The sequence below is a fragment of the Nyctibius grandis genome, chromosome 4, assembly GCF_013368605.1.
Source record: "Nyctibius grandis isolate bNycGra1 chromosome 4, bNycGra1.pri, whole genome shotgun sequence".
In the NCBI taxonomy this organism is placed as follows: Eukaryota; Metazoa; Chordata; class Aves; order Nyctibiiformes; family Nyctibiidae; genus Nyctibius; species Nyctibius grandis.
Window position 1 is genome coordinate 18,289,603 of NC_090661.1, and position 26,863 is coordinate 18,316,465.

Genomic DNA, 26,863 nt, shown 5'->3' on the forward strand with positions numbered 1-26,863 from the left:
GGTTCATATAAGTTTATTTTATGGTGTTTCTCTCTCAAGATGTAATCCACGACTGCCTCTTAATCAGGGTTTACAGCAGTGCAAGCATGTCACAGTAATAAAAATACTCGTGTCCTGTAGAGTGATAATCTAGCCATAATTTGGAAGGCAGTTCTGTCATAAGTAGACCTTCTCATGACCTCTGTATGCTTCCAGGAGGGCTTTTTAAAAAATTGCTTTCAAATATTCTGAGCCTAAAAAGGAAACTTCTCATGGTTCGAGATAATTCAAGTAGTAGTGTTTTATATTATTTTTATTTAGACAAGTGATATTTTCCATACATTTTACTCTTCTGGGTGTTCTTTGAGGTTTTTTTTAGTATAGCATGATTTCACTCAGTGGCTAGCTTAACTTGCTTTTGAAGAAATGTTATTTAAAAACAATGAATATGATACAAAGCCAACAATCCTATGTATACAAGCATTTTTAATCCACCAGTTCCTTGTTGAACTAGACCAGTGTGCTTCCAGCATATGTTACTGCAGTGCCTCAGAAAAGTGTATGGTAGTCTTCACCTTAAATTGTATTATCCTGCCACTTTTTGTCCAAATCTGTCCTGAATTTGTGGGAGAGGGTTGATCTCAAGATCATATGATCACGTTGGTTTTGCAAGATGCTTGAAGTTTTATACCATCGAAGTGTGAGATTAAAATCAAATGGGTAATTTAATGCACTTAAGCCATTTTCTTTATCAGAAAATCAAAGCATGAAAACTGGCTATATTTGTTTTTGTAACGAGTTTTAGGAAAATTACGAGGAGATTATTTATGCTGTTCAGTGTATGTGTGGCTGGGCCTACGTAAGTGTACGCAGAGCTCTCACAGAGGCAAGACTGGCAAGCGCAGGAAAGACCCACGGCAGCCCTGTTGTGAGAATATTATGGGTTCTTGTGTGTAACATCCTTACTAAAACCAACTGTCAAGAATTGTTCTATAAAATATCAAGGTGTTTTTTCAGTAAGTTTACAAATCTCTCATTTGTACTAACATACTGAAAAAGAACTGTTATTTTTTTCAAATGCCTCGAAATGCTTAATCAGTGGTACGTTAGGTCTGAGGATTCCTCAAAGGCAAGTTCTTCATGCTTTTACTTCCACGACTGAAATGCAGCTGTGTAACTTCAGCAGAGGTGGGTCCTTGTGACAAACTACTTGTTAGTCTCTTTCTGTAGCCCTGTGTCCATCTCCAGTGCACGCCTTTACACGCACACTGACCCAACAGGTTTTATTTCAGAGCTGTGAAGTGGCCCCTCCTCTGGGCTGAGCTGCCGCCACACAAACAGTACTTACACAGCTTTGCAAGGCTGAAGGACTGCTGGAAAGTTTTACATCTGTTTCATAAATTGGAACTATTTCAGGTTTTAAGTTAGATACTGTATGGCATCGTTTGCGTGGCAGAAGCTGTTACTGGCCTCCTGTCACCCTGGTCTGTGCTGGGCCTGCGAGGTATTAAGAAATCAAATTAGCTGGGATGCAGCATGTGTGTTTTGAATTGTATGTGGAATGCAAACGTGCACTTGTCTGGGTGTGAACCAAGTTAATTTTGTGACTCCTGGATTTTGTGGTCCTGCTCTTTAGAAGTAGTAGCTAAGGAATTATTCTGTAAATGCCAGGAATTACAATGAATAGTTTCCCTGGTTTAATCTTACATAATGTAAGCTCTGTGTGTTACATTTTGTAATGTATGCCTGGAGAAAAATCTCCTAGAATAAATTTCAGGCTTATTTCATGAATTGTTTTTCCCTTATGCTGTCATCTAAACGTGATATTACCAGGTAAAATCATTTGCTGTACTGAAATGAAGCCATTTTTAGCACCAAGAAGGAGGGAAACTTGTATTTCTTTAGTGGCTATCCATCTGTCTGGGAAAACTCTGCAAGTTCACTCCCAGCATCTCCCTTTTTTCCTTCTATGCCTTTCCCACCCAAGTGTAGATAGTCCTGACCAGTAACAGTGCCGACACAGATACCCTCCTTTCCTGTGCTGATTACACCTTTGACTCCTTAGTCTAGAGTTTCGTGCCAATTTGCAATTAGGGGTTTTTTTTCCATGCCATATTTACCTGTCTGTGAAAACAGTAGTTGTGTTGTAAAACTTACAGTGAGAGTTCTGTATATATGTAGCAAATAGCTCCAAATATGTTCAACAATCCCTGGGGAGAACTTCTTAGCCAATTTAGAAGTTTTGCCTCTTTATATGAAGCTTGAGGTCCAGCGTATTTGGGGGAGAGAAGGAAAAGAACAGGAGTCTTTCATTTTAGCTTTTCTGTATCAAATGCATATTGCACTAATGCTTCCCTGGAGTACAGCCTAGTTAAACTTAAAAATTAGAGCAAGAAAAACAAAAAAAGGAATGGTAAAATGCAAGATGAAATTCTCACCTGTGTTACCTCTAGGAAGGAACTAACAGTGGCTGCAATGGTATAAACTAAGCATCTCACAGTGCGCTGTGAGCACCCCATGCAGCCTATCAGCAGGTACTCTGCTTAATAAGACTCCTTCCTCTGACTTAATCTGTGAGATGCAGGTGTCAAAAGACATCCTTTTGGGTACTCGGAAGGATAAATGCATTAGCTTCACTGGCACATCTTTACTTGTTTGTGTTTTCTTCTTTCCCTCTCCCCCACTAAAAGAAAAAAACCTGATTTCATCCTCTGAGACAGATGTTGCCTGTCCCTTGAGCTTCAATGTCACTTGGAACTATTGCTAGGCTTCTGCCCAGTAAACTTTGCCTATGTGGAAGACAGTTTTATGAGGGTGATAGATTTGAGCTATTTATTTGCAAATATTTTCCAGTTTATTGTTCCTTTATATAGTAGTGTCAAGCATATTGTTTTGCAAACTAGAAAGAGAGAAAACTCTCTGCCTCCTGAGGATGTGTCACTGTGATGTTTTATTATTTTGGCATGAACTATGTAAGAAAGGTACTGTATAGGGACTGCTTCATCTGTCACGGAAATGGGGTGCTATATAGTGATATACAAAAGCTTAGTAACGAAAGAAAAGAACCTTTTCAGTTGAAAGCAGGGGAAACTTTAAGCAGAATGCAGTGATCTTCAAACTTGCCTGGGATTCAACATAATAACTTTTAAAAACAGAAATTATTTTTATTACAGTGGTAAGTTTTCAGGGATACTACAAACTAAGGCCTGAATCTGATGTTTCTCTCCAACTCCATGGCAATTCATTGACTTAGAATCTACTTGCCACAAACTCGCCTGGAACAGCCGCTCAGGAAACAAGTGTCCTGCCAGTGTGTGTTTTGAAGAGGGCTTCTGTCGCTTCAGGTGGGCTGACTCAGGAGGACCAACTGGAATGCAGGCGATAAATCAACTCTGTCCTCTATTTCACATCACTTGTCCATGTAGCGTCTGAGTGTGACCATCCCATCCTTTCCTAATAGTTCTCGGGTACTTGTCCAGTACTGGTAGAGTTGAATATCTCCTGCTGAACTGCTGCTGTTGCTGCTTCCTTCAACACATTCATGTTCTTCAGCTCTCATCCATACACACTTCCTGATGAACCTGGCTTAAATTGACATTTTGGGGGATTTCAGAGCAATAGATGTGCCTATGCTTATGCTAGAAATACAGTACTGTTGAGATGATGATTTCTGTGTTTGGTACATACAGCAACATTCACTTTCCTTTTTCTTTTTTTCTTTATTTTTTTTTAGTAAAGCGATACTCGATGAGCCTTTGGTTCTCCTCATTTTGTCCATCCTTTCCAAAATGCCATAATGAAAGCTCTTTGGAGTTCCTGGTGAAGCTTTACTGATATTTTGAGGTATTTTGCTATTATGCTGCAATTGATTGTTTGTTTCTCATGTTATGGATTAGGTGAGAATATCATGTACCATTTTTTTCTCTCTGGCTATTGCAGAAAAAAAATACCCACGGTATAGATGAAGCCAAAGGTGGTGGGTGCAGAATAGACATTGACTTGCTGTTACCAGGGCTTTCAATAAAGCAGCAAATGTAGGCACCTTGTCACTTAGAGATGTGCTGCTTTTAAGCTCAATCTTCTATGCACAAACTTTCTGCAATGTATGTGGCCACTGTTGATAAGGCTTGTATCGCAGCACTCTGTGTGGTCAGGAAGAGAGATTTCTTTTGCTGTCATCTCAAGAGTGGGGCTGAAAGTATACCCTTGAAATCTCTTATTTCCCTCTTCACTATGACCACCTCTGAGCTACTTTTTGAGACTGAGACAACTTTGACTTCAGTCTGTCTTCTGTCCAAAATCCATGCCTTTACTGTCTCTATGGAGCAAAGCTGCTCGTGCCATCTTTGTTGCTGTGTGAGGATGACAAAATGGAGAACAAATGTAATCTCAGTATAAATACTGCTTAGAGGCAAGCTAAAGGATAAAATGTTTTTATTGCTGATTTTAAGTGGTTCCCGAGAGCTGGGGATGCACTGTGAGGTAACTGGAAAGGGTACTTGGCTAGGTGGTAGCAGGGCACACTAAAGTTAAACAAAAGGGCTAATTAGCCAGCAAAACTGAAATGTATGTCAGGCAGGGACACACAATAAACTTCAGTTTAATTTAAAACAGAACTTTACAATCTGATGTCACAAGGCCTCATTTCTATACATATGAATGCTGAATTGTACCTTAATCAAAATAATAGTTATGATTTTTTTTTTCCCCGACATTGTTTGCTTGTCTGGGTTGATAAGACTTGCTTTCTTTGCCAGACCTCTGCGTACTAGTATACGTCCCCGTGGTGGCTGCTTTACACTTAATTTTTATGGAACCCTAAAAGGGGCAAATAAATATGTAATTGTGTAACTGTTGCTTATAACATCATTATAAATACAAAGCATTATTCATAAAATTTATAAATACCATTCCTTGGCTTGGTAGTTGGGATTGATGTAGAAAACTTTCCATCAGTGTAGTGTAAAAACATAGTCATGTGTAAGTGGTGGGAAATGGGGCTCTGCTCTTCCCAGTGTACTGTTTTGTGTCCTCACTCTGTGCCACTGGTGATGTTACTGTTTTGCTGACATGTCTGTAGGACCAATACAAGTCATAAAGCTGTTGGTAGGTCAACTCACGGGTATTTCCGTTAGCATTTTCGCGATGATTTTAATACACAACTCTGTGATCTTTCAAACCTGGCTGGTGGGTAAGGGATATGCTAGAAGCACTTCGCCTCTGCTGAGGCACACTTGTGCTAAGGTCGGATCCAACATGCAGAGAATGCTGAGGAAGCAAGTGCAAAGAAGCCACTGATGGATGTAAATAGGCAGGATATTGGATGGCTGTAAGACAGATCCTTGAGGAAGTGCAGATATGCATCATTCAGAATATGCATACGTAGAGATCAGACCAGTAGCTGTGTTCAAATAAATACATTACTTTTAGATTGAGTACTGCTCTTTCTGGATGCAGCAGCTTTCAAGTAAACCCATTTGTATCTGCACATGTGCTCTAAATCTTGTTAAAGTGTGAGAATCTGTACTGCACATGTCTTTTAAATTACTTATGTTGATGACAAATAAAGTGTATGTGCTTAAGTTGTGCTTCCTGTAATAACCTTGTTTAATTTTTATTATTTTGGAGCATTTAAAATTGACTTTGAGATGCTGGATTTTCCCACAACTTGCATAAAATCATGTACTACAGGTAAACTGTAGCATGCAGTTGATCCAAAAAGGGGATACTGCTTGAATGGAGGAAACCTGATGGGTTGAGGAAAGGCTGGAAAGGCTGCTGCAGACATGTATGGTTAAGGAAAGGGATAGGAAAGTACCGGTTTGATGCGGGAGCTAACAGAATAGAGAAGTGGGTCATTTATCTGGGTCAAAGTAAAAAGATCTCAGGTTTAAAAACTTTATTTCAGTTGACCTATCAGTTTTAACAGCAGAGCATCAGTTCCTAACCTGTGTGAGATCACTGCAGCTCTATCTCTGAAGAGGGAATGTTTAGCTGTCAGAGTCACGGAGAGGCCACCTTTCCTAATACAACTGTAACACAGAGCTGTATTTATTTTGGTTTGACCTCTGGATTTTTCTGTAATTTACTTTGGATAGACAGACTTTTATTAAAACTTAAGCTGCTTTATATCACAGGCTTGTTGTTTTTAGGGTGGTTTTTTAAAAACAAAATTCCCTCTGTGCAGATTTCACCGGTGAACGAAATGAGGGCAACCGCCCTCTTGACAGGTGTCCTTCCCCTGTTTGCCAGAACTGTGGCTTTTTAATGTTGCTGTGACAAGTTGCTGTTACTTGGGGAAAGACTGAGTGAGCATCAGGTTTTTCAAGGGTTGGATAATCTTTGTGTGAAGCGCCGGGCCGCAGAGTGGAAAGCTGAGCCGTGTTCAGCTGCAGGCTTCCTGTGTGCTATCAGTGAAGTCATTAAAACTCTGTCTTAAGTGGATTGCTTGGAGAGTGGATTGCTTGGAGAGTGGGAATAAAAATACCTCCTGCTTCACAAGGATGTGAAGGCCTAACTTGGATGTGTGACTAAAAGCGTGTAACTGACAAACACCGCTGCCTGGGTAGGTGCTTTGGCACTAAGAGCAGCACATTATTCCTCCAAGCTGTGTCATGTGGCTGCAGTTTCTTGGGTTTGTGCAAACAGCAAACACGTTCCCAGTCGCTTTGACCAAGTGATGCCGGGTTGGTGACAGCAGCGATGGCATGATTTATGCTAGGTTTAATTCAACAAGTCTGTTGGCCTTCTGTTTACTGGGGAAGATGCCCGTTTAGGAAGCGAACTGGAGTGCTTGGCGATACCTGTCTGGGGAACTGCCCCTTCTGACTGCAGCTGGTGCTGCAGATGTGCCTAAAATGGCAAAACCACTGTTTTCTCTGTCACGGGTCAGGTTTTAGTGTGTCAGAATAAGTGATGTCCTCAGGGCTTTGTGTTCTAGGTCATGTTATGCCACACCGTCACATTTTTTATGATTTTGCTTTAAATGCTACATCAGCAAGCCATGGGCACAGCTGCCTGTCCAAAAGGTGTGTGTCAAGTGCGGTTACGTGGCATGGATAAGGAGCTGGACGTACAGCGCCTTTCTAAGGTCTTAGGACCTTTCTTTCTAAGGTGTTAGGAAAACTCATGGCAAAGTGGTTTCTCCATGTAAAATTGCTGGTGTGTCACAACGGACCTTGTGTTTGGGGACGCTGATTAATCAGTCGTCCTCTGCAGACGATTACCCAAGTGCCTGCTCTTAACTCTGGTCATAATGCCAAGGTGGCTCTCGCTGTTTGTGGTTTTACTCATTCTTCACCATTCCTCTGTTTAAACCCCTCTGATAAAGGTCTTGATGTCATTGCTGGGCTGACATTCACTATGTAAAACTGTTTCTGGCAGAACTTATCTAGCTTTGCTCTTGGGCTAGCCCGTGCACTTACTCGTCACAGAGCCCTGTGACAGCAATGCAAAGCCTTGCTTGTGAAAGGCATCGTTATTCCCATTTCTCACTGGGAGTCCAGTGTGGCCCCGTTACGGATGGGACCTGTACTGCAGACAGCTACAGCAGCGTGTGTGCCTCGTGTCCTGCGGCATCACCGTCCTAGCGAGTCTGCTTCGTCGTGCTTGCTTTTTGGCCGCCAGATGCGGCAGAGGATTTTATCCCTGATGTTGGTGCTGGTGTTGGACAGCGCTGCTTGGTGCGCTCTGTAGGGCCGCGCCGGGGGTGCTTCCTCCCTCCTGCCCACCCGCTTGCAGACCTGCTCCAGCCCCGCGGCTCCGTGCAGCATTTTCTGAAACGTACCGTGGAGCCCTGCCCGGGGCCGAGGGAGCAGAGGGCTGTATAACCCGGCCCGGCCCCGCCGCCTCTCCGGGTCCCCGCCCTGGCCCCACGCCGCGGCCTGCTCCGGCCGGAACGGGCTGATCCGGCGCAGCCCCAGGCGGGGCGGGCGGAGGAACCGCGGCGGCCGCCCGCCCCCAGCGCCGCTGCCCATTGGCGGCGTCGGGCGGGGGCCGGGCCGGGGCCCTCGGCGGGGGCGGGCGGGCGGCTGCTGGCCGGGGAGAGCGGCGGAGAGCCCGTGCCGTGCCGCGCCGCGCCGTGCCCGCCGGCGCCCCGGCGTTTGCCCCGCTCCGCTCGGCTCTGCTGCGCCGCGCTCCTCCCGCCGTACCATGGTTGGGGATCACTGCAGCCTCCCCGGTGAACGGCCCGTCCTCGCCCAGAGTCCCAAACCCGGATTAAGCTGCAAAATGGTTCTGCAGGCGGTGGGCAAAGTGCTGCGGTAAGGACGGGTCCGCCGGTGGCGGCTGCCCCGCGGGGCTCCCGGGGGCGTGTGCGGGAAGGGAGGGTTCCCCCACGAACGTCTGCGTGGCCCCGAGAGGAGCGAGGAGGGAGCTGGAGCTTGAGTGAGAAACGTGGCCCGGGTGCCTTGTGCTCAGCCCTCTCGGGTCTGGAGGAGGGAGGCTGCTTTGGGCTCCCTCTGGGTCTCGTGTAGCAGTCTGGGAGGGTGGAAGCTGGAATAGCTACAGCTGCTTGGAGAGGAACATTTGTCCACCCATAATACAGCAGTCAAACTTTGTTTGCGGTCCCCGAGAAGTAAATTTCCAGGACGTAAGCAGACAGTGAAGGTCTGAATAAGGACTGAATAAGGAGTCTGACCAAGACGCTACATATGCTTTGGCATGTTTTCTCCAGAAATGTCGTAAGATGAGGGGAAAAAATTGCTCATGTAGCTCAGGACTTGTGTGAACACTGAGACGTGTATGACTCCTGAGACCAAAACCAGACTCTTTGGCACAGGACGCGCAGTAATTTGATTTGGAGGAGTTCTGACCCGTTCTGGTTTGCAGGGAAAAACGTCACCACAAATGTTAGGATTAGCAGCCTTGCTCTTCAACAACTGCAGCTTTTTATTTTTGGTTAAGCGTGTTCAGATATTTTTCTGGGATCTGTGAAGAATGGCAGCGCTGCTCCAAAAAGGAGCCTTGTTCCTCCAACATAACTTTATTTGGCAAGCTTTCGTTTGTCCCTGTTTCCTACTATCGGCTGCCAGTTGTTAAATGTTTGTCAACAGAAACATTATCCCTCTCTTCCTCTGTTGACTCACGTCTCTCCCCAAGCGAGTTTAGGGGAGCCATTTATTAAAGCAGAGCATTCCCATCACAAAGCAGCTGAGCTCTGGCTGTGACTTAAAACTGGAGAAGTTCACTGGGCTTAAAATAGGCTTGGGAGAACTGCTTGGAGTTGCTCTTAAAGAAGTGCTGTGTTGCAGTACTCCCCCCCCCGTTAAAAATACTTTCCTGTAGAAAGTATTAGTTTAAGGAATTCAGGTTTCTTTTTCAACTTTTTAACAAGTTTAACATCCCTTCTTTGCATTTTTTTTTTGGAGGTGGTGGTGTCTATAATTCAATATGGTGTTACGCAGCTGGTCATATAATAAAATCCTTTGGCCAGCGGCTTGCTATTCATGCTGTGAACTCTTTGAAGTTTTTGGTAGCTGTTCTATTGGCAGCACTCCCAGATGGAAATAGATGGGTGCCTCTGTAGGGAAGAATTGCCAAACCTTTTGTTCAGCATCTATGGCAGTTTATTTTAAAGTATAGGTAACTTCCTGTGACTTAGCAGTGAAACATACATTTTTATGATTTGTTCAGTGCATGATTTTGAAAAAGTAAAACATAACCTTGTCCTTTTTCCTTCAACTGGAGTACGTGCAGAAATTGTGCATAATTTTGCCTTTTTTCCCCTGAAGTTTATTTTCTACATATACTCTAAAACTTGTGAAAGCAGGAAAAAGTTGTCATACATTAAATATTTTGGGCTCAGGATTTAATATTATAACTTTATTTTGCTAAGCTGTTACTGGATGGGAGTGATTACTGTTTTGTAGTAGAGGTTTTTTTAATGTGTCTTTTCATTGGGGGTTGTCTGCTTTTGAACCCAGTTAGAGAGAAATGTGAAGTCACAAAAACTTTCTTTAGATGCCAGACTGGTTCTCTTAGGTCTCTTCTTGACTATACTTCAGATCCCTTATCTAAACTTATGTGCTGCTTCATCTTGCTTTTCTTCAGTTTGTGTTCTGTAAAACATAAACTCATCCTATTCAGCAAAGAGCCCAGACAGCGTTAAGAGCACAGGTACTAGATGGAGCCTAGGTAAATACTAAGTCCGGTCGAAGCTTCCTTATTGCAAAAATTGGGTATTAGTGCTAAAGAAAGTGTGAGCACAGTGATGGTGAAAGAAGGAGCCACATGGGACCTCATTTAGGCCAAAAATGGTGGCTGCTTGGTGACAGCTCTGGTGGGATTCTTGAACATAGGCAACCACAGCTGAGCTTTGTCCACTTTATTGTTGGTGGAGAAGAACTGGGAGCTTAAAGGTGTGGTTGCATGCTGAGGTGCAGTGCCAGCCCGATACAAGGTGACCAGCTCACTTGTTAGCACTTACATTGTAGTCATATGAAGTTAAATGAGATGAATCCCACAGTACTGTAATGGTTTGCCATCTATTTCAGAGTAAGTGCAGGACAAAGGGTATCAAATGCCACTTTTAAGCCTGCCCACCTGAAACACTGCTGACTGAGTTCTCTGTAGTCTATACAGAAGATGAATCAATACTAAACTTTAGATGAAGTAATTTTTCTTCTGTTGATCAGGCCTACAAATAGCTTGGTAATGAGATCAAAGGATATCTTGCTTGTGCTTAACCTGGCGTTATGAACAGCCTACTGCATTTTAGGCTTTTTTCTGAGGCATAACTGCGAACCGTCATCGTCACTGTTCCCTCCCAGCCCTCCAGAGGCTGTCAAGGACTTGTAGAAATTAACAATGGACAAGAGTGCCTGTTTTCTCTCTAAATTGCCCTCCCTTCCTGTCTCTCTCCTGGTTGTGAATTACAAATCTCAGTTGTACCAGTACGATACTTAATCAGTATGATTTTCCTCCATAGCAAATTTGTTGTATGTTATTTACATGAGTTGTATATACTTATAAGTAACTCACTCTCTTGAAGTTTTTAACATGCAAGTTGCTTTCATTACTTAGTAGGTTCAAGGCCTCCTAGCTGCTGGGTGCCAGACAGTGCGTGTGTTGCACACTAGTAATAACAGCTGCCAAAGGAAAAATCAGTACGGAGAGGAAACAAGGAGGGAAGTGTGAGAAAGCAAAAAGGCTTCAAGAGAAGAAACAGCAGGCCCGAGAACCTGAGAAGAGTTTAAAAGAGCGTGGGGAAAGACAACTGAAGCAGAAAGGGGGAAAAATGTGACAAAGGCAACAGATGTGCTCTCAGCCTTTCTAATTAATATTTTATGAAAGCTACTGTTAGGTTTATTACTCTTTAAAATTATTAGTGATTCAGCTATTAAGAACTCTGGAGATGCTTGTATCTTTCATCATGTGGGTTAGTAAACTGTGTTTAACGCTTCAGGGATGGGACCAAGACTACATACTTGTAATGATTAAAAAAATTAAAATACCATTAGAAAAGTGTCATCTCCCCTTTAAATTAATCATAGCGTAGCTGAGATGAAGTTATGTGTATTCCTTAGCACAGTGTTTAATTAGGACTTTCGTTTCACTTCAGAAGTTTTTGAAATATGTTAATCTCATTTTTCCCATCTCCTGTAATGAATTGTGCAATTATTTAGCCCATGGTTACGGAGGGAAAAAAACAAAATGGATGCAGTTTTTCTGTTGTTGTTTTGTTTTCTACAAGTTGGTGGTTCTGAAGAGAGGGAGAAGGGGAAAGTGAAAGAAGTACCATGTGAAAACTTGGAATGTTATTCTACTTTTTAGCATTATTTAATTAATTGTTCAAGTTCTTTTGTGAAGCAGCTGCACTGTTAGCTTCCTTGCAGAGGTGTGCTTTTTACTGGCCTCAAGCAGCACCAGTGGAAGGAAGACTCAGGTGCACGAGAGATCTCCCCTCTTTGGTCCCAGCGGATAACTGAGCTGGCCATAAGCCACTTCTTCAGAGCCGCATGCTGATGGCTTCAGGACACGGTGTTTGCTGCCTGCCCCGGTGTGTGAATCCTCATTCAGATGCTTGAGTGTGGCTCAACTGCGGCATTGTTTGCTGTGCCGTGGCACTTTGGGTCCCGCGTGGGCGATTTTCAGAGACTGCTCCTCGTGCAGCTTCGTAGTCAAGTGTGTTTCTTTTTACATCTCCAGTGAAACCCAGTCCCTCTGGGATAGTTGACTAATGGTTGGTGATATGTTATCAGGAAAGAGAAACGATGTGGGCGACAGAGTTGTGATGTCATTGTGTAATGACTTCTGATAAAGTACAGGATGGTTTATGTGTGCACATAATCCACGATGAGTGTGGGAATAGATAACTTAAAACTCCTCTTTCTCGTAAAAGCCTCCCTTCTTACAGCGATGTGCAGGGATTGATTTAGATACTAACCAAAAAATAAAACAACCAACCCCACTCTTTTTGGGGTAGGTGTGCTATTGTCATTACTAACAAAGTGGAAGTTTTACAGGTGCTTTTCAAGAGTGCAGTAATTTGTCTTTGGTGATAGTGTGATAATGATTGCTTCAGTCAGATAAATTAGCAAGTTTCTGTTGGCATCCTGAATGGTGCTTTGTATTTTTACATGCAGCATTTACAGATTTTTAAAAAATTAAATTCCTTGTTTATTCCTCAAATAACTCATAGCAAGATCAGAAAGAAACTAGGTTAATTTTGATATTGGATTCTGTTTTTTAAGTAATCATGCAAAGTTGTCTTAAACATGTTCATGAAACGGGGCGTTGGTGAGTAGAAGCAGAGTGTGTTCGTGGCTGCCTCTTCTCCACCGCTCATTGACTCTCATTGCTGAAGATAGCGGTTGTCTGTGATGCTCGTGTGTATCAACAGGACTAAAGCAAGTATTTAAAAAAAATCAATCCTGTTTTACCCTAGTTCAGGTAGAAACATTTTTCAATAATTTAGTCTGGTCTACAGGATTAGAAAGCAATTAGGAAGAGCCTTGTTTAACACTAGCTAATCTGATTAATGCAGAAGTCTGGGGCCAGGCAGAATAGAAGGGAGGGAGGGCAGCGTGAGGGAAGGGGCTTACAGGCGAAGTGCTCTTCAGAACCATGTCAGCTATTTTTATCCTGTTCTTTTTCTTTCTCCCTCCCACAACTTTCCATTGTACCAAAATAGTTCAAAATGTTTATGGTTCAGGGCAACTGACGTCACTAATTGTCATGCTGTGTCTTGATGAACGTTGCTGTAACAGGAGCCGACTCCTTGTTCAGTGACAGCCTGTCAGGGCTCTCACCCAGCTGCTGGGGAAGGACCAGTGACACTGTGGGGCAGTAACACCTTGTGCTTTGGCAAGGTGTGACCGGGCAGGAGGGGCTTTGTGGTTGTTCTTCTGTGCGTGTGAAAGCGCAGATGAGCTTGTGGAGATTGTTCTTTGACACGAGTGTCCTGTTCTCAGGACAGAGCTGGCTGCAGTGGAGGGAGGCCCGAGTGGCATCACCAGCCCTCATCCGACTGGGACATGCCCTCTGGAGGGGCAGCTCTCCCTGCTTGCACAGGCGGGTGTTCCCCAGCCACACGTAGGGTAGCAAAGTCTCTTCTGGTCATGCTGCAAAACTTGTAGTGCTCAACTTGACGTTCAGCCCTGCTGCAAGCTGTGGGATATTTCTGACAAAGCCATATAACAACCTGGTGTCCTTCTGGAGCTTAGGACTTGAAGCTGTGCTCTGGGAAGATGCTGTGTCTCACTAGTGGTCCAGTAAGCCATGCACCCCTCCATTTCTTTGGGAGAGTAGTCTGTTTGTTCACTTGTATTGGCTGCAGGAGTGTCCTGACCCTGGTGTGTTTGTGAAGTTGGTGAAACAGTGTACAATGTATTAACTTAATGAAGAAGTCTGTGTCTTTCTTTAGAGGTATTTACAACATCGAGCTGTATTTTGGTTACATGTTCTACATCCTATGAAGTGATAGCCAGAGTGAGAGGACTGCTAAACTACTTCTGTGTGTTGAAATAACCCTGTAAGGTGTCTCCAGAGCTAGTATAGGAAGGGCACCGAGGTATAACAGCATTTCGCTCTGTTTTAGGGGCAAAAGTATGCTGCCTTTTTTCTGAAGATTCCTCCTGAACGCTTTAAGAAAAATAGATTTGATTGCTATCTCAGACTTCTGAAATTCTTCACCCTTCTTTTATCTTGTTTCCTTGGTACGCGTCTGTTTCATTATAGGATTTGCTCCAGACTTTAACTGCTTGTTTCTGCCTGGAAGAGGATTTCAGTTTATATATGCGCAAAGTGTGAATGTGCAACATTCATCCTTCTGGGAGTTGACTGCAGTTCCTGGTTTGTGTCTTTGCTTCCTGTCTTGTAATAGCCCATGTTTCAGGTGCTGCTCTTCATGGAGAAAGTATCTGTTTCACTCTTAATTTCTATCTGCTGTTCTCTGGTATCTCAAACCATCTGTGCACCCCAAGGTCTTTACCAGGTAGGTTTGTAGGAGAAGAAAAATCCTCTGTAGAAGAGCTTTTCTCTTTCCATTCTTGATGATCTTTGCAGAAGAGGTGTGATGTTATGAATGCGGTCTCCCACTGGTTGTTGCCCTGTCTCTAAGATGGCTAAGACAAAATTTACCTGTTCCCCTATCATACATCTTTCTCTGTGACTACATCAAAACTAAGTTTGATAAAGTGTTCTTTTGTTGAGGAGGATTTTCTAATCCTTTTTCTTAATCTTTAGTGCTGTGGGGCTCAACAGGTTCTTAACTAAGACTTCAGCAAATTGCTGTTAGAGAAGATGAGATGTTGCTTTTAAGAGCTGCCAGCACCTAGTCTCTGGTAACAGAAGATTATAGCATGTATGGATTAACCCCTTTTTCCCAGCTTTCTGAAGAAAAAGCACTCCTTGGAGTTAGTGGTGTCCATTAACACTGGAGATAGATTGTTTGAGCTTGTCAGAAAATGCTGCTCTGTTAATTTTCCAAGTTTATTTCTGTCTGGTACTGAAATAAGTTCAGAAGTGCTTTTGCTCAGACAGCAGGGAGCGGTGGTAGTAGCAGATGCTCCCCAGCAGAAAGGAACATTGTGGATGTCTCTGTAATTCCTTTTATTTTTAAAAAAGAAGAATCAGCATTGAGTGCAGCTGTCCTCAGAAAGGCAGGTAGTGACAGAACAGTAAAACCCTTAGGGCAGCCTAATATCTGAAAAAAATAATCCTGGCACACCATACAAAGTACATGGTGTTAATGAAGAAAGAAGGCTTGGACTTCTTTGTGGTAATCTATAAAAATTCACACACGGGAGAGATGACATTAGGTCCACCTTGGTAGCTCCACTCACACTCCAGCCACCTACCCAGATCTGATCTTCAGTCCAATGTGACCACAAATCCCAGATTCAGAACACCTAAGCCTTACAGGGATAAGTGCTGACAAATCAGCAGGATGCATTTGGCAGGACAAGGAAAGGAAATTCTGATAAACTAGGTTTTGTTGATTCTTCATTATGCAAAGACCTCAGTTTTGATGTGACTGCCTTATTTCTTCAGAACAAACCTGTGCAGGGAAAAGATAAAGCTGAGGTCTTGAGACCACCATCTGTTTGGGACAGAGGGGAAACTGTATTCTGTCTCAATTGAAATATTTGTTTTTCAGCACGCAAAGCTTTTTCTCATGTCTAGGTATATCATTCAAATACATCAAAAAGTTTGGTTGTGTTTTGCTCTGTGTGTGGGTTTTTTAATCCACACGTCTTACTTAGTAGTCGAGCTAACTAATCTGCTAAGTGGTTTCAGTTACAAGCTTTTTGAGAAGGATTCCTATTGACTTTTGAAGTAGAAACTTAAATACTGAGAAGTAACTGGATCACCCAACAACGAAAGTAAACCACTGTCTTGAGAGAGAGTTCTTCACTGGTTACGGACCATCTTTCATTTCTTCGCAGTGAAACTACTAGCGCAGCTACGCGTGAGTAGTATAGTTATGTCTCTGCAGAACCACTATGAACAGTTGGTTGCTGCCAGGAATTGAAACAGAGCTTCTCAGGCGACCGAGTGCGGGCTGTGTTTGAGAGAGTTAGCTGGTCATAACCATCCCTTGCTTGGAGGCGTGATGTTGGGGTTGCAAAAGCTAGTGTAAAAGCGCATGACTTCACTCTGTGTTTTGAGGAAGAATCTTAGATGTTGGTCTCCGCTTGTGTGAACTGATTAATTTCAAATCCACAGTAACGGTTAAAGATACTGTTTGTCATTTGCACGTGCAGCCAAGGGAATGAAACAAATTCAGCACGCAACTGTGCATCTGATTTTAATATTTATTTTTGAAAATTACTAGTCTTCCTTAACCAATTTCTTGGATGTGCTTTCAGCATTTAATTAAAAGAATGAGTTTGTATTTCAGCAAGCCCTTGGAGGTAACACCACAAGTTTGAATATCTGGTTTTGTTTTTTCTGATTGCTAATGGATCAGTACACGTCTGTAAAGGTGCTTCTACTTAAGCTTTTCAGTCTCCCTTGGAGCATCCTGAAAAATAATAAATTACGGTTGGGAATCACTGCCGTCTCATGAGCTAATTAACAGTGGCTGATCTAACTGTACCAGTAATTAGAACTGTTATCCACCCTACTATTTTTTTTGAATCAGTCATTCAAATATTCTTTACTTTGGCCCATGGTTTTGTAGAGTTTGTATTTTAAATAGATTTTTCTTCCTCTGTTGTACAGAAAGCAAAATTTTAATGTGCTGTTTTCTAGGAATACCGAAACTGCTGTGTTTCAGTATTGATGACAAAGCCAAAACAGAGCGCACTGCGTCATTCTGTCACAAAGTTTAAAAATTAACTACATGGTTAGGTTAGTGAATGTTTTGTACATATAATTTGTTAAGGAAAGTTACCTAATTAAGATAATGCTTTGATTCCTTTTACCTTCAACTCTCTCTTACCCTGTCAGGAGACACAGTTTATGCCTTCTAACTATGGATTTCAGGATTTTGTTTAACAAGACAGTTCATACCATGAGTGAAAGGCACTGTTTCTCATCACAGGATCTGATCTAAGGCATGCCAGGAGAGGTGGGACTTCCCTGAACTAACTTGGGTTTAAATTAAAGCCAAAATATTAGAAAAGAAAAAAATCCATTTTGATCTTCAGAGCTGCCATTGAGAGAGAACTGACCTTGACACATGGTAATTTCTAGTAAATAAATATCCTTCTAATTAAAATGCTGTAGTTTAATTTAAAGTGCAAGAGATGAGTTTATGGAGCTTGATACAGTGGGATGAGATTTCAGGTGGGGCTGCTGCTTCACGCTGGTATTTCTTTGCCCAACCTGTTTCAATAACTAATGACTGGGTAGGTAATTGAATTCCTCACAGCTGTGTGTCTCAATGCAACAAGATGCACATGTGTGTGCTAGTACAAATGCTTTAAAAGTGAGTTTACAGGTGCAGGCATGCAAAATTGCTTATGAATAGTGAAAAACAACGTACAGTTTTTTCCCATGCTATATATCTAATTGAGTTTAGTTTACTGAAGCTCCTACAAAACAGCTAAGATGTTTGAAGTAGCTGTGTTGCTACCTGCGTTTCTGTGTACACTCTCAGTTGTGGTGTGCCCTAGCACTTTTCTGTCCTATTAAACTACACTTTTTAGATGTAAAGCAGACTGTGTTTATGTGAAGGATTCAGCTGTTGAAGTCCTCCCTACTGTGTGATTCCATATAGATGATGTTTTCAAAGGTGGAACCGTAGTAGTAAGGCAGTTATGAATTTGGTTTCACTCTCTTCCCGACAAAAATAACTTATCCTTCCAATGCAAGACACGTTTTGTGCCCGAGTAGTTGTAATTTGCCCAGTCCTGCAAGAAGTAAAAAAAGACAGTCCTTTACTGTTCCTTGCCTCTGGGGAGCTGAGGAGAGAGACAACAACTATGACTGAGCTCAGCTGCAAGCTGACATGTTGCACCATGTTAAAAAATATTTATCTATTGAGAGTACAGACTCTGGGAGTGAGTATTCTCATTAACCGTTTGGGGACTGTCATGCAGTCCATATTGCCTTCTTTCATACTGCACAGTATAATTATAAAATATATTTTTTAACATTTTTGTAGTCTTTTAAAAGTTGAGAATTGTAAAATTCAGATTACAAGGACGTTAGGCATTGTATGTACCTGTCCTCCAAAACATAGTATGTAGGTAAGGTGGTGAGCTTGACCTGCATATCTAACATTTTCTTTGTTGCAGGTTTTCTTCAGGCTACAGTAGTACTTACAGCTAGTTAGCATTGTTAGAGAAATGTTTTTTGTTGTACAAAGAGAGCTTGCAAGGCAAAAAGGCAGTGAGGAAACTAAACCACTTCTTACGAAGACAAACCTGTCTGCACCCTGGTAGTCTCTGAGCAGAGTAGACTGTGTTTGTATGTCTTGGGCTATATAGCAAGAAGTCTTGACTGCTGAAGCCAGGTTACCATGGTGAAATAATTCCCAGCAATTAAAGCACAGTTCTGTCCTGAAAAGCGACTCTGTTCAAGCTACATTGTGAAATCCCACATTTACAAGGCCATGAGGTTTCCAAATCAAATTTGCTTGGTTTAGAAATAAAATGATAGCTTTGCAATATGCCAGCTCTACAAACTTCATCAGGGTTGGAAGATAACAGTCTTCAGTGGTTTATGTGCTCTGATGGTGAACTCCCTCCCTGCAAAGGTGGACCAAAGTGTACTGCATGTGCTCTTCTAGAAAGATAACAGGGCTGCATCAGAATAACTGGGAGGAGCAGTTGCTGCCAGAACTTGAATTTAATCAAGATGCAGAAGTCAGAATAACTCTCTTTCAGTGTGTTCCAATAGAAAATTACAGGATAATAAATAAATAAACCACAGCTTAAATTAATAGACATGTCTGGAAACACACAGGGAATAATTAAGAAGTTTTTGTGTTTTTACTACAGTACATTTACATTTTCCTTCAATTTGCAGAGTCTAAAAACCTTGAAAGAGAGAGATAGACTTTTTTGCCAATTATGGGTTTTAGTTTTTACCTGTTCTTTGCAAACGGTTTTTCTGGCCTCCGAAATTTCAAATCTCATGTTGAAAAAACATGGTTCTGAGTATTATTATAATAAACCTGACAAGCCTATATTTGCCTTCCCCAATGTGAAAAAGGTGTTAAAAGCCACCCCAAAACTTACTTGCTTTCAAATCTTGGTGCAGATCCCTTGTTCTCTTGGCTCTGTAGTGTGGGAGATCTCCCCACTGCAGCACGCATCTGTAACAGCACCAGGCTCGGTATCTCTGCCATTCATAGAATGGTTTGGGTTGGAAGGGACCTTAAAGATCATCTAGTTCCAGCCCCCATGCCACGGGCAGGGACACCTTTCCACTAGACCAGGTTGCCCAAAGCTCCATCCAGCCTGGCCTTCAACACTTCCAGAGAGGGAGCAGCCACAACGTCTCTGGGCAACCTGTTCCAGTGTCTCACCACCGTCACAGTAAAGAATTTCTTCCTAATATCTAATTTAAATCTACCCTCTTTCAGCTTCAAACCATTACCTCTCATCCTATCACCACATGCCCTTGTAAAATGTCCCTCTCCTACTTTCCTGTAGGCCCCCTTCAGGTACTGGAAGGCTGCTAGAAGGTCTCCCTGGATCCTTCTCTTCTCCAAGCTGAACAGCCCCAACTCTCTCAGCCTGTCTTCACAGGAGAGCTGCTTCAGCCCTCTGATCATCTTCGTGGCCCTCCTCTGGACTTGCTCCAGCAGCTCCATGACCTTCTTTTGTTGGGGGTCAGAGAGCTGGATGCAGTACTGCAGGTGGGGTCTCACCAGAGTCTGCTCTCAGTTGAGAGCCACTTTTCTTCTTTGCCTGTGTGTTTTAATTAAAGAAATTTAAGGTATATGATAGATCTCTGCCTTAGGCAGAAATGTTTTCCAGTATAGAGAAAAAACTATTTATCTCGGCTGACTTTAAAAGGTCCTTAGAGAGCCAATTCAGATATAAACATTTACATATGTAGATGTCTGTGGCTAGGGGAAATAAATCCTGTTCATACTGTCCAGCTGCAGTATGGGAGTATATTTAGCAGTGGAGGATGATGAGGAAGCATTTGTGTTGCTAGAATACAAATGACATTTTTCCTCTAAGGGAGGCAAGGATACAGGAGCATCTTTATCTTGGTATTGTGTATGGGCCTGACGGGTTTGGAGTGAGTGTGCCTGGGGGCTAAAATGAGCTGCATGTTAACAAGACAAACCCCAGAACACAGAACTCCAGCCTGTATTTTCAGCTGATGAACTGATGAAGGGCTGGGCAGAGATGCCCTGGAGAGTTAGCATGGCATGGCCTGTCCTGTCCCTTTGTGTCCCGCACCAGGCTCTGCTCTGAGAGTGCTGTTCCAGGGGAGAAGCAGTTGCAAGCAGGGGAGAATATACTACTAGACACCTTCTTAAGCAGGGATTTGCCCTCTTTCTGCTCAGTTTTTGGCTTCCTTTGTCAGACAGCCAGAGTTTGCCTACAGTTGGAGACTTGAACCCAAGAACCACCACCCCATGTCTGTCACAGGCTCAGGGCTTGGGCACCTGTGATGCAGTGTTCTGCTATATGGTTTGTTCTCAGCATTGGATAAATTAATTGTTGCAACACTGTTAATCTGTGGCCTACTGAATCTCTCTTACCACACGCCTAATTTGGCTGCATGTAGAGCTCTTGCAAATAAACATTAGGAAAGATTTGTGTCCTTTTTTCTTTCATAATCCCCAAATTACCAAAATCTGGACTGTAGTAAAGCACTTAGGAAAATAACTTTGCTGAGGCTTCATGTTGACACCTCCTGGTTTGGATATGAGGGCTTTTTGGCTTTTTTACAAAGGTAAAAGAGAACATTCCAAAATGAAGAACAACGAGGTATTTGCTTGAGTAAGGTAATTTTCTGTGTTTCTACTAGCGAATGGTTCCTTTTGAATTGCATCACTGGCTCCTAGTAATCTGTGTCTCCCATCTGACATCGCTTCCCTCGTGTTCCTAGGGCTCTATCCCATTCAGCCCCTCCCAAGTGTGTTGACTGGAGGGGAACCTGGACCAGTGCAAGGATTATCCAGTCAAAATACCCTCCCCAAAGGCAACCAGAGAGGCTGGATATCTCCTCTTGGTCTGGGGGAGGGTTCTGGCAGGTACGCCCAGAGAAGAAAGGAAACTCTAGTCCAGCGTGTTTTACCACAAGAATGCACTCTGCGCATTTTTGTAGCATTAACTGAGCTGTTTGCATGCCTGGCCTTGCCTCTAGCCATTGTTCCTCGAGCTGCAGTGAAGAGAAGATGGGGGATCCTGAGCAGAAGAGAAGGAGCAGCAGTGGTACCTGGCCACCAGCAAATACCTGGGAGTTTCAGCACTGTGCTTTGAAAGGCAGTTAATACGCAGCTGATGCGCCACTATGGGCAAACAGTGTGGCAAACACTGAGTTAGCACTGGGAGGTGAAATGCAAGGGAAGAGAGAAGGAGGGAGAAAAGTAAAGTCATAGAATAATTTAGGTTGGAAAAGACCTTTAAGATCATCACGTCCAACCATAAACCTAACACTGCCAAGTCCACCACTAAACCATGTTCCTAAGCACCATGTTTATACATCTTTTACATACATGACTCCACCACTTCCCTGGGCAGCCTGTTTCAGTGCTTGATAACCCTTTCAGTGAAGAAATTTTTCTGAATACCCAAACTAAACCTCCCCTGGCACAACTTGAGGCTGTTTCCTCTTGTCCTATCATTTGCTACTTGGGAGAAGACACTGACACCCACCTCGCTACAACCTCCTTTCGGGTAGTTGTAGAGAGCGATAAGGTCTCCCCTGAGCCTCCTTTTCTCCAGACTAAACACCCCCCAGTTCCTTCAGCCACTCCTCATAAGACTTGTTCTCTGGACCCTTCACTAGTTGATGAGTGGGGAGTCCTACAAACGGGAACATAAAGGCCTGATGTACCAGAGACAGAGACACAGTGTGTGTGGGTGCCCCATGTTCTCCTTCCTTTGCCAGCAGCACCAGCTGGAACTCAGTATAGAATGTTTTGGGCTTTCTGTTGAGAAGCAGCATTATGAAATAATGTTATGGCACTTGTCATCCTTAACATGCCTGCCATGCCTTGGCACCGACTGTTTACAGCCGAGCATCCGGAGGCCAAGCAAAGATTCCCTTTTAAGGCAAAGAGCCACTCTGAGAATCCAGAAGAAAATGTTTCCCTGGCATGTAGGGTACATTCTTTTTTCCTCCTCCTCTTAAATAAACTATTAGTAACTTTTAAAAACAGCACAAAAATGAAGAAGCAGGGCCAGAAACGCTGCCAAAGACATTTTATTCTGCGCAGCCCCCTTAGACCTGTGCAGCAGCCGAGCCCCGGACCTAACCCAGGGCAGGAGAGGGGAGGGATGAAACTGAGGTTAGAGGGGTCTGTCAGAGACCTGGGGCAAGAGGAAATTGGCATGGAGACTGTCTTAAAAAGCTTAGTACCCTTCCCAAGGCCCTGGAGAAACAGTCTGACCGCAGCAATCCGTGAACAATTGTACTGTGTGCAGCACTGGAATTGGGGCTTGCTTTCCAATACCTTGCACAGCTTCCCTTCCCGTGCTGATGTTCTTTTCTCTTCTTTCCCAATCCTGAACATGTATTTGTACATCCAGGAGTTGTGTTCTCCGTGTGCTGTCATGCAGCATTTTCAGATGAAGACTTAGCAGTGATCTGGGTTAAAACAGGACATGGGACTGCAGAAAAATCTCCACAGAGGTACTAATCTTGTATGGTTTTAAAGAAAGAGGGAAATACAAATATCGGTTTTTCGCTTTGTCTCAAAGGAAGTGCAGCTCTACTGATGCTCGAATGAAACTTGTTATCCCCTTTTCTTGCCTGCTATACAAATAAATAAAGACGTTGAATTACCAAGAAGTGATTTCTAAGCTGCCTAGTGCCTCTAAGCTTCCAGTCCTTGTACTTAACTGAGGAGAGAAGACTGTGAGCTGCTGGGGTAGGAAGCCGGACAGTCTTCAAGAGTTTGTTCCTGTCCAGTAAAAACTGGTGTAACCTGCTGCTTCTTTGTTCTTGGTGGGAGTTTGTCACAAGGACTCATAAATTTTAGCTCATAAAACTGTTTCCTTCCTGCTATGAATGGGTTCAGGACTCAGAACATTTCTAACCAGAAATTAACTGGTAATTTCTTCACAGTAAAGTGCCACAGAAAAACCAGAAAGGTAACAAGTACATCTGTGAGCAGCTAACCTGGTTTTCCTTACAAAGCTGTAGCCTTCTGTGGATGGCTGAAATCTTTGGGTTTTTCCCCTCTGCAAAGGGAGTACATTAGAGGGAGAGAGCTTGCATATTAAATTTTGTACCTTAATGTGTTTTAATCCCTCTTCTGTTCCACTCACATCCCATTTGACTCCTTACCCAAAGATGGGAAGAGGAGAGAAGCTAAAGTGAAAATAACCAGTATACCTTTAATTTTGAATTATAAACCCTTGTTCACTGGAAAATATAAAAACATGAAAGTGTGCATAAAGATTGGCCTAAAAGACACTTAAAAATGTTGGCTTACTGCCTGTCCATTCTGTGTTGCCTTATGTTTTAAGAAGCTAAGCCCTATTGTCAGATTACCAAGAAAGTAGGTTTTGGCAGGAGTACTTCACTCTATAGTACTTCATCAGTGGAGGATATTGTAAAACATGTCACTTGAAAAAGAAAGGCAAAAATTACAGGATGAAAATTAAAGGCCAAGATAGTTTGATATGTCTGGTAGTTTGGTAGTGTAGAGGTACACCTGGGTGAGGTGGAATATGGTGTTTTAGTTGGGAATGTACCATTTAAACCCCAAAATTTTCCAGATTGTGAACTATACAGATTATAGAGTGCAAGCTAAGTGACTTGAAAATAACCCCCAAAACATCAAGTGACTTTTAAAATATCATTTGATAACATTTCTGTGGGCATCTTATTTTTTGATCTTCCTTAAAATAGTTTTTTCTTTTTGTGCCACTTTGGCGTGCATTGTTATGACCTGTGGGGCTTTTACTCTCTGCTCACCAACACTGACTGAACGCATCACAGCTGGACTGTCACAGTCGAGATGTGCTCTCTTCTAAATTTGCTGGGGATTGCTAGGATTATACCAGTTAACCTTGGGTAAGAAATAGGGTCAGTTACTAAAAAAATAAATATCACAAATAAGCATCTTTGTCCTGTAAGGTAGGTCCATAATCCCTGGTGATTTTTGCGATTTTCATCCCCGCGGACTTGAGATGGCTTGTGAGTTTTGAGGTTTGCAAACAGGGAGACAAATTTGCTATGTAAGGCCTGTTGGACCTGTTCTGGCAATTTTCAAATGGAAATCGGTGTGTTTGCGACTTGGCTGGAACCTGAACCTGGTGCATGATCCAGAGGGCACAAAGTGATTGGAGTTTTGCCTGCAGCTCTGTGCCTCACTGCTATAGGTTTTTTAATAAACTTTTAAATTTTTTAAAGTTACTTGTGTCTGGTACTAAAACCACTTTAATATGCCACATTAAAAAGAGAAAAGCCACTGATTACTTGTATTTAAAAAAGAAAAAATAAACAGCCACTCGCCTCAAGGGTAGTTAGTTGGATGTGAAGGGTAGGAGATGGTGATTGAAGCATCATTGTTTGTCCTTGAAGAGATTTCAGTTTCAGATGCAGTGTAAGAAACTGCACAGCTTGCTGGAGACAGCAAGAAATTATTATAGCTGTGCTGGTTTTGAAAAAAGGAATCCTGAAGTGGTAGAGATAATCTTAAATTGCATGATCGGTTTAGGGAAGTTTGGCGTTTAAGAAATCACTAGTATTCTCTCTGTATGATCAACCTGGTAATAAATCAGATTCTCATGACCAAAACCATGGATGCCTGGTACAATTCCAAAGTGATGTGAACTGCATCAGGTTATGAAGCATGCTCACATAGTGGACCTTGTGTCTTTGATACTTCAGCTAAATCAGATTGCTTCACATGTGCTTTTTTCCAAACAAACCATATCAGTTTAAACTGAAGCACATCTTTAGTATTTGTACAATGAATAAACTTTGAACCTTGCAGCCAGGTTCTGCTATGACATGGGAATAATACTTGCCTTGTATGGTTTTAAAATGAAATTAATACCTGGATGGTGCTTTGAAGATGCTCCAAAGTGTGGTTTTTTTTAAACCAAGAAACTACTGGGCATCTGATCAAGAAGGAAATGAGAGAGAGATTAGAGGAGTATCTTTATTAACTGAGATGGGATAAGAAAACAAGCTTGGAAATTGGCAGTTTTACTCGATCTTAACAAAGCAGTCAGAGCAGGGAAAAAATCATCACAGCCCAGTGGGCCTGTCACTTAGTGGAGTGTCTTGTACATCTCTTTCTCCCGTGAAATCCAGTCAAACTTCCAGCTGCTGTGTTTTCTCAGCTGAACACAAGGCTGAGTAGGGAAGCCCTGCTAGAAGCATTAGTGAATGTACTGTCCTTGGCTGGAGCCAGTTTGCTAAACCTTCTTCTAAGACTAGGCAAGTGACCTCTCTTCTGCTGTCTCCCATTACTTTTCCCTCTCTGAAGCTTATTCGTGGGTGTGATTTGGCCTGTGGCATCATATTCAATTGAGTGCCTAAATACAAACAAACACAAACCTATCCTGGAAGTTATCTGAAGAATTAGTTTGTACTCTGGTTTGCCTGTCAATAAAAACTGCTGAGTGCTGTCTCCTTGGATTCCCTAAAGATGTTTCTTTCCTTAATTAGTAGTTAAACATTGATAGACAGGTTTTGGTCTAACCTCTTGACAGACTTTCACCAAACTGCTGCATAACAGCTATTCCTCCAGCTGCTTTGGAGATACAATTGATCGGACGTGGACGTGTTAAGATACATTTAGCAGAATTCTCTTATTTTTTAAGAAAGACACAGGTAAACATGAATCAGGACTTTGGTTTGCTTTAGGGTGCCTATAGCAGTGTTTTGAAAGGGGCTGCCCATTTTGTGGTCTTATATTACGTTTAGTTACGTTTTCCAGTAAGTAATCTACAGCTCATGGATTTTGGCGTTTCTTGAATAGAACAGCAAAACTCTACTGTTCTTGTCACTTTTCCTTTCGTTGAAAGCAGGCTGAACGACCTGTTGCTGAATGTGCTGCGTTACGCTCACTGCTGTAGTCTTCACTTAGAAGGGTGTTCTCGGACATCTCAGGAATGGCTACACACAGTTTTTCATATTTGTGTACTTTAAACATAAAATGAAAAATTGGGGAAGGCATCTTGAACGCGAACAGCTCACAACAAAGGAAATAACGGATGCTTTGCTTTGCACATTTGGAGTTGGTTCCAGGTAGATGGTGTTTTCTTACAAGTCTTTGAAACAACAGTGAATGTGGAGGTAGGGGAGAGCAAAAGGAAGGACGCTAACTTCTAAACTTTACACTGTTTGGTAATTCTGGTAATTGTGAATGCATGAGCTTTGGTTTATCTAGAATATGGAACTACTATTTGTTGATTCTTAGTCATATGTAATCATGTTTCTAAAACTGTTTTCTCCATACTACTGTCTGTTCCAGCTTTGTTAGTCTGCAAAGAAAATACCTTAGTATTGACTAGTATTGACAGTTTCCAAACTAAACCCACAGTTTCACAGCCTAGATTGAGCATGACTCAATTAATACGAGTAAATCTGACTTCATAGCCTTAAGTTCTGCCTAATTGAGGGAAGATGTGTGGTCCAATTCAAAACTTGCTGGTTTTAAGACTGGAATTTTTTTTAGTTTGTACTTACAATACATGGGCCATGTAGTATGCCAACTGCACTGCATGCGGGTCCTGAAAATCTGCTGGTAGAAACCATTTCTGTGGTCTTTCTTTAGCTCTCAGCAACTGCAAAAGGTTAAAAAGAAGTTTGTACTGCACATGGTGATTTGACATTCAGGTTT

At 42.5% G+C, this 26,863-nt stretch overlaps 1 protein-coding gene across 4 annotated transcripts in view; it reads left to right on the forward strand.

Moving 5' to 3' along the window:
* The window catches only part of MOB2 (MOB kinase activator 2), a 120,819-nt gene that overhangs the window by 78,050 nt on the left and 15,906 nt on the right, over nt 1-26,863 (forward strand). For 2 of the 4 annotated variants that reach the window (XM_068397668.1, XM_068397669.1), the window contains exon 1: nt 8,026-8,240. The exons of the other annotated variants lie outside the window; for them this stretch is intronic. In XM_068397668.1, the coding sequence (XP_068253769.1) occupies nt 8,131-8,240 (110 nt within the window). In that variant the 5' untranslated portion in view covers nt 8,026-8,130. Of the gene's footprint in view, nt 1-8,025; nt 8,241-26,863 lie in introns of those variants that run through there. 4 annotated transcript variants of the gene reach the window in all.